We start from the raw sequence: 13,097 nt of genomic DNA, 5'->3' as shown, positions 1-13,097 counted from the left end.
TCAGAGGGCAAGAGCTCCATGACAAGCCCACGAATGTTTAAAATCACCTTTTAAAAAAAAACAGCAGCCCTTTTGAACAAACTTACTTATTGAAGAGTGAATCACTGTATTTAATGAAATATTAACTAGAACTGTATTATTTGAGATCACTTTATTGAAGTTTTCTTCAGGCACAACACAGTATTGCAAAAAATCCACACGGACAAGGCACAGTCACCTTAGCTTCAAAATATATATATATATATATTTTTTTGGTACTTATCTAAACCAGAAGCTTGCAAAGAAAACATATGTTGTATGAGAACATTATACAGGGTATATGATGACATACAGTAATTACATTCCTTGGAACGCACAGGTATTGATGTATAAATGCTTTAACTCTTAAAAATAAAATGCATAGCAATAATCTGCAATGAGCCCTACACAAGGCTCCCACCAGTTTAATCCAGGATCCAGCTTTGCTTCACTAACGGCTCCTCTGCACTGAAATTACTTAATTATAGGATGTATTTGCTTCTGAAGCATAGAAAATTGAGTATAAATAAAAATCTTCCATACAATGTACGGTCTGTAGCTCCAGGTTGGGTTCAAGGCACATGGGTGATCCCATCCACTGGTTTTAAACCAGACATGCTACTGTTAACTAATGGATGTGTTCAGCTGAAAATAAATAGTCATCTCATGATATGCACTGTATCACCATGTCAGATAAATATTTCTACAGCACCTATTGCTGTGACTTCATATCACGCTTTGGGAACAAACAGCTAAAATGATGGGGGGAAAAAAATCAGGGAAAAAAGTATATCTATCCTCAAACAACACAGTAAATATTAAATATTTTATTATTGACATGTCATTTGCACATAAGTAATGACAAAGCAATGACAAAATAAATAATAAAAGCAAGCTATAAATTCGGTCCCTAAGCAATTGCAATCCCAAGTGTTTGTCAAAGTCATCCAAGAGCAACGGGAACGGGAGCGGATCCAGCAGGCAGGCCCTAGGCAGCCTCCTCAGCCACCAGCAACGGCGCCACCTCCAGCGCCACGAAACCCGACGGCCGCTCCTCGTGCTGGCGATACAAGAGGAACTGCATGGTCACCTGGGATTTTGGGGTAAGGAAGTCATAAACTAGGGGACAGAGGTAGCGTTTCCAGTACTTGCTTTCAATTAAACCCAAAATAAACTGTACGGAATAAAAGCAGCCATCCATTTAGTGCTGGCACAGCCTCCGAATACCACAGTCCACAGAGGAAAGCTTAAAACTTGCTGTATCTAATTCGTGTACTGTAGTGTAAGTATTATCCATTTATTTAATCCCGACTGTGGAATTCTCTACATTAGCATATAACCTTTTCCAAATCCTACTTAACACTCATTGTCAGTACTTCTTTATGGCAAAAAGTTTAATCGTATTTTACTTGCAGCACCAAAAAAGGGAACAAAACTTCAGATCCCCTTGGTTGAATGGTTCAAATACCCATGAAAATATTCTTTACTACCTCATCCTCGTGCTTGCAAGCATCCTAAGTGTGAAATTCCTTTGATGCAGAATAAAACCAAGGTTCATCGAGGAACAAAGTGAAATCAAACGTATTCCCCTGTACTGCTCCAGCCTCAGTGGTCCGAATACTGGTGGATGCTGGTAAGGAGAGGGAGTTATTGAAAACTTCTCCTAGAAACACATCAGAACCAAAATTCTCATTTCCTGCAAAATTCTGAGTGGTTTGATGTTTACAGGCCCTGACAAGCAGACACCACCATGACTCAAACGTTCAATGCTGTTTTCAACACAGAACTGTGCAATTAGACATAATTATTTATTTCTATCATAAACCAGACCATTGGAAATACTGCTAATCTGAAAAAAATTAACAAGTATGTACTTGTCCTTTTTCTTGGTGGTTCCAGCTCTCACACAAAATTATTGACTTTGAACACAGCCTTTAAATTAAAAAAAACCCCACAAATTCGGTACAAACCATTTTGTTTTCTGATCGAGATATCATTTTAAGGTATAAAGATATAATATAAACATATCCAGCTATGCACGATTCTATTCTATTCTATTCTATTCTATTCTCACAACATCTTACAGAATTTCCTAGTCAGAGTAAATCCGTACAGAAATGACATGAAATACCAGCTACATGGTGTGGAAACAAGTGGCCATCCTGTACAAATTCCATTGTACACCCATAGAAGTTCAGCTTTCACAGAGCTTGCATCACCACTACTCTTACACGGAAAATGCCATTTAAAAAATGAAATAGTTTCTCTGGGAGGAAATCTGACATACCAAATAGTATATATCTATTCTATATCTATATATCTGTTCTTCAAAATTACATATATATATCTATTCTGTATCTATATATCTATTCTTCAAAATATATCCATTCTTCATATCTAATCTTTGAAATAACTTGGCTGGTAGACAATGGCAGTGAGAAGTTTGAGGCTAATGTATGTAATTATTTATAAAATTAAGAAAAACAAACCAAAACAACCCTTTCTGGGAGGCCTGGATGAACTGAAAGGAAATTCGGTACATTCTAGGCAGACCCCAAGAATTATCCCAGTTTCCCTGCATTCCACCGCTGAGACCCCTCCCTAAAGACCAGACAGGATTTCCTTCAGAGACTGGAGCTCAGCGCTCCTTTTTCAGTCTTTCTATAGAATTATGTGGGGAATACTTTCTTCTTATAGCTTCACAGATTAGTTTTATAGCATATATAGCTACCACTTAAATTTCCTGCCTTTTTCTCCTTTTTTTATAGGCCTTAGTGTACTCGCAGCTGAGCACCTCCCCAAGTCTTAACAGATGCAATGGTGGAAAAAGACGCTGTGAATTTGAAATCAAATTTGCCAAAATCATCTGTGGGCTGGGGACAAGGGGAGCTGTAGCATGGTGCGTTATCACCCTCAGCCACCAAGTTGGCCACAGCAACAGAGCTTTTGAGGAGAAATAAATTTAAAACACAAGTTATGTGGAGCTTATCAAACAGTATTGCCAGAATATGTTTTCATAGCATATGTAATCAGCTGCTCATATTTTTTAAAGAAATGTTAACCTGCCAAAACTACTTGATATAGAAACTAACTCGCTGCTCAGATTCTGGGGGAAACTTTAAGACCGAAGCATGCAGACAGCCCGAAGTGGAGGAGACAACCAAACCGACTTCTCCAAGTGAAGTTCACAGCAGCCACTGAGCCAGTGCATCAAATCTGTTTCATCAAATTCAACAATTTAATGACAATTCAAAACACGAAAACAGTTTTGAGACAAAAGCGGGTATTTACAGGAGAAGTTGTATGTTTGGCTGGGAAACTCTCCTGGCTGAATTGCCAGGTCAGAGTTGTATTCTTTGCACAGTGTAAATTAAATTGCAAAGCGTGATGTTTTGTAGAAGTATATAATAGATTCCAAGTGGTTGCCCTGCAGATCACAAAAGGTGCAAGAGAAGAGTGCGTACAACAGCTTGGCTTTGCTGAATATGCTTTGGCCATGTAGTAACAACCTGGCTACACTTAATGAAAAGAAGTACATGTGGAGGATTTGAGCACAGCTCTCTGACAATAGGGTGATGTCAAATAATAAATATGAAAACCCAGCAAAAATCCTGGTAAAGGGCTTTGTCTGAACTCAACACAATGCAGAGTTGTTTGGTTTTGGTGGGAGCAGGGGCGGAAGGAAGCAAAGTGAAAGAAGGTATTAAACTTGCAGAGAAGGACGAAGTTTTCTGGAAAAACTTGAACTAAATTCAGTCTCCTGGAAACTCACTGGTGACTGAAAGTGTAAGGGCAGAACTGGTCATCAATTGATTTAGAATTTCAAAATATGTAGTATTGCATCCTTGTGCAGAAGTGAAACATGAATTAATGATGCACATAAGATAAAGCTCTAATAAGGTCCACCATGAAACCTTAAAATAGGCCAATCTGCATTTGGTGTCTCCGGCTGACACAGCACTGCTGAAACCCTGAGCTTCGTGGATTCTTGAGACACTCCAACCACCACAAAGCAGCAGTTGGAAGGAAATATTTCATTTCCTGCAAAAGAAAATCGCATCCAATTTATAATTCAGATGTGTAATGCTATGAAACTCCTCTTAAAATGAAAATGAGGGCAATTCATACTTTAACAAATAATCAGACACTTCCATTATTTATCAAAAATAACTGGCTTATTGTGCAAGGAAATAACTTTGACTGTGGACACCAAGGAAACAGGATGATGGTGTTATCCTGTTAAAGCGAGCCCAAACAACTGCAGTGTAATTCTGCGCTGAGTAACATTGGAGCTGCTGCTTCAGCTCGGAGCAGAAGTCCATTTGTTTCTAAAAGCAGTCAATGCCAGCCGTGTCAGATGGAAGGAGAAGGATACTGCAGCAGACACAGAGTAAGTGAGCTCTTAATCCTCGCTTGGACCTTGAGAAATGAGAGTTTACCTTCCATGTAATGAAACTCTGGGCACTATCAGGAATAAAGTCTACTAGGATTAGGCAATTTCTACAACTACTCCTCAAAACAGAGACTGTTACACACACGATCCATTAGGAAACACCTCCCTCTTAGAAATGATAATATTTTGGTTTCACTCCTCTGTTTTCCAAAACACAGGTGATCCTGTTCTTAATTTTCTGGTCTAACATGACATATCAGTTTGTTAAATTTTTCATTTTCTTGCTTGGCAAGAGACAGTAATGAAGCTCTCTTTAAAAAAGCATTGACTTCCATACCTTCAGGGCTTCTCAAAGCAGGAGGTCTGCTTTTGTTTTCTCTTGATTACAAATACTTCATATAGTTTCAACCAACACTATATACTCGACTCAATTTCTATAAGCTCCTCAAGCTGATTTGGAAGCATCTGTTTTTGATATAATTTGAACTGGAGGACTATTAGCAAGATTGGATTCAGACTCCAATCAAGACAGACCCTCGAAATGAATGTCATGTGCACACTGGCACAGGGGCAGAGCTTGGGAGGGGGGAGGTTTGTGGCCAAATAAAAGTTCCTTTTCAGAGTACATCATCGAAAGGCATCTGCAAATATGTACAAAACATACTGTAAGGGTCATCAAGATTGAGTTTTAGGGTATTTTTTGGTAAATAAATACTGGCCGGTTTATGTTTCCAGCCGGGGGTGGGAGAAAAAGTCACTGCTTCGTTCATGGAGCAAAAGGGCTGAGCACTCAGACTCTGAATCCCTACAGCCTGCTCTTGTGAAAGAAACTGCATTGCTCATAAAAAAGGACAATTTACTTCAGAACGGGCCATGAACCACAGTTCAGTCTCACCACTGTAGTGCAGTATTGTTTAGTTTTACTAAATTGCACACTTAAATCTCCGTGGCTGGAAATGCAAAAAGCAGAGATAGCGGCATCTCACAGCACATCCCAAGGCCGGGGCGGCCGTCCCATCGCTGGCCTAATTGGAGTGGCTTATGAAATTACCTTAATCAGACAGACAAGACTGGTGCCTGGGAATCATAACTTCTGGAGCTGTTCCAGGTAAATCTGGTGAATAACTTCCTTTTAATATGGAACGGATTAACGCAATATGTTTCAGCATGGTCCCGACATCACTCTTCATTTTATCCTGTTTTATACTTCGGGTTCACAGAGCTCAGTACCGAGATGTTTTCAGACACAAATCTAAAATTCCTACTTCAGGGAAAATCAGAAAATCTCCCCTTTACGCTCTTTTAAGTGAAAACACAAGCTATAGTACCAAGACAGGTGACTATAAACCTATAGGGAACAGTAAGGCCCAACACCACCAACATTTAGTAGACTACAAATTGGCTACAAGATCTAAATTAACCTGTGCAATGTAGCTCTAATGTAGATATTTTCTATAAACTTGTTATTCTTATCAAGAAATATGATTATTAAAAGCACAGCAATTATTTTTCAGAAAGAAGATTTTACGATCAGGTTAGACTCATAGAAAAAAAGATGGTTTTTTTTTAAAATCTACTTAATTTCTGATCTACTTTTCAACAAGCCTATCCTAAGAATCTCTGGCTGTAACACAAAAAGGATACAAAAATGTCTAGAAACAAAACGCCGAAGCTCCCAATAAGCCAGGGGAGATGGTGTAAAAAGTAGAGGGTCCGGAAGGATTTGGTGGGTGGCATCTTTAAAACAAGGCTCAGCCCATAGGTGCAGTTTCCCATCATAGCTAATGCAAACAGCAGGTAAGAGGTGCCTTCTGTTGATCTTCTCTGGAACTGAACAAAGACATTTTCACAGAAGAAATGTTAAAAGATGTATCGCAGTAGCCACTTACAGATGATTTTAGCACACTATAACACATCTGGAGATTTTCAGTCATTCCTGTCCATCTGAATCCTCCCACCTCAGCACTTTCAGCACCGAAAACGTCAGAAATCGTCACAGCTCTGGTTAATGTAATTTCTGAGTAAGTGCAAAGCAGCAAAGATAATCTGCTTCCAAATGAGGTTTAAGAAACCTGTCGCTCTATCAGTCTGCTCAATAGACCTTTCTGAAAATACTGTGGTATTCCAGCTGGGATGGAAAAAGGAAAGGTAAAGGAGGAACACGAATAGGCTTGAAAATTAACTAATCATTTCCCTCAACAATCAAAATGCCTGTATACTACTGACAATGCAAAACCTTCAAGTTTCTTGCTGGTTTGGATTTTTTATTTATTTAATATACTGATATTGAACAGGCTGCGGGGGAAAAATAGTTTGTAAAGGCATCTTTGTGAAAAAGGGGCTAAAATTCTGAACTGACTTTCCTTTAATTCTAACTTCTGATCCCAGGACTGGTTACTTGAAGTAGAATGGTTTGGAGAAAAAAAGGGGAGATATCACTTGTTCATTACAACCATCACACAAAGCATGTTTCTGCTCCTATCTGCTAAATCCAACTGTAAGTAATTAATTCATTGCATCTTCCTTTGTCAATCAATCCTTTCTCATCAATAGAAGACCATAATTTTCCTAAAATTCTCACAATCTGCCTCTGAATAGAAAAAAAAAAAATCCCTTTTTTTCTATACCATTTAAGAGAGTCACAAAAGCAAAGTAGGTTTTCGGGTTCATGGGGCTCGCTGCTAGGGAGAATCCAACATCTAAAGCAACAGTGAGTATTTTGTAAAACAGACAAGTATACTTAGCTCAAAACCTACTTACATTTTTATACAGCTGAGGAAATCTACTTCCCAAGTAAAACACACAGGATACGTAGCCACAAATGAAGCCTGACATTTCAATCATATCCAGAGAGTTCTGCAAAAGAAAGGTACATACATTTTGGCAAGAATGTCTTCAGAGGATTAAACCGCGAGTCCAGTGGCTGATTTTCTGGACAGAAGTCCTTTAAAGCAGTTCAGTGCTGCTCTTCAAATGCCCAAATTGGGCTGGAAAAGGTTTAATCTTTATCTCACAACAATGCCCACTGCTGCGTCACAGCCACGACTGAGATCAAATCGGTGCAGGGCTTTGGGATATGACACTGATATCAATCCAGTCCTCCTGCTAAAAAAGGCCTGGGCACAATAATTCAAACCAAAACTCAAACCTGTAGCTAGGGCCTCTAAAAAAACTATGAATCATCCTGTCTGGAGAAGGAAAAATACTCATTTTTCACAGTTTAGGAGTTGTTAGTTTTCTCACTCTAGCTGTGTTTTGAAAATAAGTTGCTTCCCTGCTGGGCAATGTTGCTGGATTACAATGATGTTACTGGCATTAGTATGAAGGCCATAAAATCGCTAGAATAGCCCGTGAACTTTTCTGCTGAAATGACAGCAGCAGGTACAATTGTAGTTTTCCACTTTTATTGATTTCGCTGGCGGCTGTGCAGTCTCTACATGGACGTTTGCAGTCTCTAACACAAGCAGAAATACAACACGTACACACGTTACCTCGCAGAGCAGCACATCCTAACGACCCAAGGGACAGAATAAGCCCCAAACACAGGAAGCAGCTGAAAGAAACAATTTTGTAACTTCTTCATTTTGGGATGTATGGTCCATAGTTGAAATAGCCACACAGCGCCACATTTATGATTTCTAAATCATTGTTAAAAAACATCATCCAAATTTCTTTAAAGCTCAGAGTACACAATCTTTTCAATACACTTCTGGGTTTTTGTTTTGAATGGAAGCAGGTAAGAACTTACATTTCTCCTTTTGATTTCTGTACTCTGGTTTCTTAGTAACAGCTGAGAGAGTAAAACAATGCCCAGTGCCATACACACCACGGTCCAGGTTATGCAGAAACTTCTCAGGCTTTTGCTGTCTTGAATGACAAACAAACAAATCAGCTGAAACACAGCATGTGCTGCTGATTTGCGGTTGCTTTTTGTTTGCAATATAAATATGTAAATTTAAAGGTAAAATTTCATCTATCTTTTCCTTGGCAGCAACCTAAGTCCACCTCTTTCTTCTGGGCTCTCGCACACCCCTGCTCACTGTCAATGTTGTGTTGAGTCTTTGTGCAACGATGGAGAGGTGGAATGGGAGAGAGCTCCTTAAACGAGCATTGCTACCAAGAGAGAAAGTCTTCATACTCAGTTATCTCTTGTACTAACTAATAATTTACTGTTAAATAACAGCTGATAAACAGAAAATTGCTAAATAGAGGAGAATGTAGCAGTTTCATTTGGTAGTGCTAGGTTAACAGTTGGACTCGATATCTTCAAGGTCTTTTCCAACCTAAACGATTCTATCATCTTGATTAAAACTGCAAAAGCAAAGATACAAGAAATTTAGATTATGTACTTGTCTTAAAGATATTTTTGATAATTTAAGTGCTCTGCTGGAGCAGGGCCTATGTCCATGGTGGGTTAGACATCGAGCCTTACTGAGGCTCACATACTCAACGACACAGAGTCCATTTAGCAAGTCTCCATAGACAAGTTCAAGACAACTTGAAAATGTCCTACAGAGCTCTGGAGCTGTTATCTTCGGTACCCCCGAGATGCTGGTGAATTCTGCAGTCACTGGTACCAGCAGATCCAACTCCTGCACGGCATGAATAAACCTGCCCAAAATACCTGTGGACTAAAGAGCACAGACTGAGCAGTGCTGCTCCACAGGCTGCACTTTGAGGTCCTAAATTAACCAACTTGTCCAGAAGTGGGTACTGAAATGCCCCTTTTTACAGCTTTAATCCCAGTATCACTCCTCCCTCGCCAGAGTTGTGTTTGTTTTCAAGAGCAGGAAGGAAATCCCTTCAGCACTGACCTATCTCCAGGTTTATTATCAGTTCCATATTGAATGAATCTGCTTTAGCCCTATTTAGTCTGCTGGGCAGGCATCTGTTTTCCTTCAGCTTTTTGTTACTTCTGCTGCACCATGGATTTTCTTTGATACTTTCTTGGTTTTTCTATTTCTTTAGATTGATGAGTTAATGTTTTTGATTTGATACAACATGAACAGAGCTTTCCATCTTCCATTTCAGTCAAAACAGTAGAGCACTGGTAGGCTGAATACTACAACCACTGCCAGCATTTTATGAAGCACAACTCTAGTAATTTCAGTCCCCTCGAGTATGTTTTTTTAACTACATGTACTGAAACAGAACACATGAAGATGTCAAGATATTTTATGCTATAAGCAAATAAAGTCCGGTTTCAATCAACATGGAGGAAACCAACCGAACCACACAAAGAAACGACGTTTGCTTTCAACTTATATATTTACATAGCTGTAAGTAGTCTTAGTAGTCTGTAAGTCTCTTTTTTCAGAAATACTTTTTCTTCATAAGAGTTTAAACTCTTAAAATATGGAACCAGATTGCACAAAACAATTGCATTCTTTAGCCTGTATAAACTGAAAGAACTACATGGAAAATATTTAAGCATATTATGTGGATAAGAAAAGAGGAAGGCAGAGAAGAGACAGGGCAGGGTTTTCACAAGAGCCTGAGAAATCTGGAAGCACGAGGTCTTACTACTTCAGCCAGAATTTCTGCACTGTATTTAATAAAAAAATATTTAAATGCTGTAGGAAATAGCAAGGTAAAGAGTGTGCTGCCTTTTGGAGAACATTTTAATTGTTGAAAAACCTTACATTTTGTCGTCTTCTGATTCTTGAGCTTATAGTAGACAAACTGTGAAATCATAATTATATCCATGTTAACATAAAAAATGGCAGTGGCATTCTGAAAGAGAAGATACATTCGCTTGTTCAGCACACAAATAGTTCAAAACACCTTAAGTCGATGGAAATTATGCTTCAAGATCAAAATGTGAATGACAAATACCAAAACACTGTCAAAAAAACCCCTCCAAAAAAGCAAGTTTAAAGAGTTATAACCCAAAAACCCCCTTGATCTATCACAAGCTAATCAACACAACTTCCTTTCAGCTCTATTTGCTCAACAAGCTTACTTTGAAGCTGAAGCTTAACTGAAAATTCCCCACTTCATTCATCACTGGGTAACACCCAGTAAGTCTCTCCCAATGTTAATTACAAGTGTGAAATGGTCCCCACAACACATAACAGCATTAATGTAAATATTTGGGAAATTATAACTTATTTCATGGATGGTAGATCAGTGAACAGAATACAAAACCATTTTCTTTCCCAGCATGTACTTCACTGGGCAGTATTACACTACCATAGAGGTTAAAGAGACAGTTTGAAAAGAATAAACCAAAAAGCAGGAATATTGACAGTACCTGAATTGGCAGTTGATTTGTTAAATAGCAGCCTACGAAGTTTGCCAGATCTCCAGCTATCCAACACAGCAGAAAGCCCAAAGACAGCGCTTGATCCACCCTTCCGCTCTGACAGGCGCTGTAAATTTGACTGGCACAAATTTCAGAAGTCATTGTAAAGCAGTGTAAGCAAAAACATAAAGTTTCATCAGCTCAGAAGCACATTTTTCAAAATCTGAATAAGGATTAAAACTCTACCCACCAGAGAGCTATCACAGCCATCCTCCACTCACCTTTTGAGGAAGAGCTCAGCACCTCTGTAGCTCACCACCTCTTACTCTACCACAACAAAAGACTCCAATCACAACCTCATTACTGCTTGCATGTGTGCCTTTGTGGCCTGCACTGAAACACCCTTTTCTGGACACCAGAACTAAAGCATTTTATATCCATCTGCTGTAAATACCAGCTTTAAAATACTGAAATGGGAAAACCACTGTTATTTAACACAGAAGGGCTAAGAATGAAGCAAGCTTCTAAAAGAGTTGACAACTACACTTAAACTGGAGAACTGCTATTCAAATCCACAATGGGGACCACAAAGCAATCCCAAACCAGAGTCCATCAGACATATCCTGATGAATTCCATGCTCACTGAGATGACAGTTTTAATGTAAAGCCCCCTTTCAACTGATATTTCAACTAATATTTCTGAAGCTCAACAGCTTCCTAAGAGTGGTTTTATTTTGCTTGATTTCCATAGCCTTTTTACTAGTTCAGTAAATCATATACCCCTTACGGGGACAGACTTGGAAGTCAATCCCATTTTGTTTTGGGCATTTCCACCTGCTGGGGAAATTTCTTCTTTTCCTTTGTCATCTCCTACCTACACACCTGAACCCTGAACCAGCAACCAAACAGCAACTGGTTTAGCAGGACCGGAGTGCAAACTCATGGGCTGCTTCTGACCTTTTCCCAGTCCAAATTTCATATGTCACCAGTACTGGTGACAGAACACGTGGTTTAAATAAACACCAAATTAGCTTCTGCTGCAAGTGTCCCTCTGCGTGCACACACATCTCGGGGTGGAGAAGATAAGAGAGAAGAGGTGATTTATTCTCATTTGCTCTAAGTGGCAGAGATTAGTGTCAAGCCAGTACAACACAACAGTACATCAAGCTCATTTGTCAACCACCAAATATTGTTGCAAACACGAACAACATGCTTCTCTGGCATATTATATCTGTATTATGCAGATAGAGAAACATATCCAAGATAAAATTAAAAAAAAAACAAAGGCAGCTTTTGAAAAAGGCTCCAGGGAAGATTACTTGTGTTTGAATCTGAGGACTGCTTAAGACTTTAAACTTACGGTAGTGCAGCAAACAGAAAACAGACAATGGAAATCAGCCCCGTGACAACGCTCCAATACTCCCACGCGTCCTCCACACATTCGTCCAGCAGATGCCAAATCCATGGTGTTCCATTTGTGCACAATCTCCCATTCTCTACCGGGGAGATATTGAAAGCGTGCGTATCCAGCTGAGAAGCCATCGTTCCTGGACCCAGATTCGATTTCTGAAGTTTATTTCTGCCTCCGTTTTTACCCCGTGCAAATCCACAAATCCGTTTACCAACGCCGAATATCCGCTGTGAAAAGACCTCTGCATCCAGACGGATGCTTGATATCACAGTTATTTCCAATCTCATAAACGAACCTGCCAAATGCGAAGAAATAAATATAGCCAGTGTGAATAAGACATTAACAACGCTTGCTTACATTTATTGCTTACAGAAGAGAAGTTAGACTTCCAAGAAAGAAAAATACTTTGCGGTCCATCACATTCATTAGCTCTTGACAAATCTGCAACACTCCAGATTTATGTAACTATAGCATTTTAGGCTGAGGTTGTGTTAGACTGAGACTGCCAGTTACACTGAGGAGCCAGCAATCTGCCACAGGCTAAATAAACCAAGCCGTTTATTCACATTTCAGACCAAACCTCTGATTTTCATGTTCAACATTATGCCAATGAACACACACTACTTTCTTTAAGGGTAGAAGCCCAGATTCTGAACACTCACACTTACAAAATGTAAATCTAATGTTGTTTTCTGTGCAACTCAATTCAGGATAATGTTATGAAAAGGAAGTAATTTATGACTTAGATTGCAGATGAGCTCTAAGGTCTACCTGGATCTAGATAGTCCCTCACTCTGTCAAATGATTCAACATAGTTTCAAACAACTTGCATTATTTAATACTCCAGAGCAGAGATGGAAAGCCTAAGAAACTCGCAGAAGGCAAATGTAGGGTACTCCTGCCCCCAAAACCCCTGGAATTAAACATAACACTATAATACGACTTAAATTTTGAAGCAAAGGAGGGTTGGGTTTGACCTTTCAAAATATTTTCTTGTAGCCATTTATAATAATTCTGGATGGTTTTTATTC

General features: G+C 39.2%; 1 protein-coding gene across 1 annotated transcript; it reads right to left on the bottom strand.

The window, feature by feature from the left end:
- Positions 1-1,006: 1,006 nt before the first annotated feature.
- LOC104540695 (lysosomal amino acid transporter 1 homolog) lies at positions 1,007-12,197 on the bottom strand. The gene is made up of 7 exons (XM_010184560.1): positions 12,016-12,197; positions 10,665-10,794; positions 10,054-10,144; positions 8,160-8,278; positions 7,172-7,267; positions 6,056-6,241; positions 1,007-1,108 (listed from the first exon to the last, which is right to left on the bottom strand). Exons 1-7 carry the CDS (start codon positions 12,195-12,197, stop codon positions 1,007-1,009), a joined length of 906 nt encoding a protein of 301 aa, XP_010182862.1.
- Between the last annotated feature and the right edge of the window lie 900 nt (positions 12,198-13,097).

This window comes from Mesitornis unicolor, unplaced genomic scaffold, assembly GCF_000695765.1.
Source record: "Mesitornis unicolor isolate BGI_N332 unplaced genomic scaffold, ASM69576v1 scaffold6485, whole genome shotgun sequence".
Taxonomy (NCBI): Eukaryota; Metazoa; Chordata; class Aves; order Mesitornithiformes; family Mesitornithidae; genus Mesitornis; species Mesitornis unicolor.
Note: the sequence above shows the minus strand (reverse complement) of the source record. Positions and strands in the feature narration are given on the sequence as shown.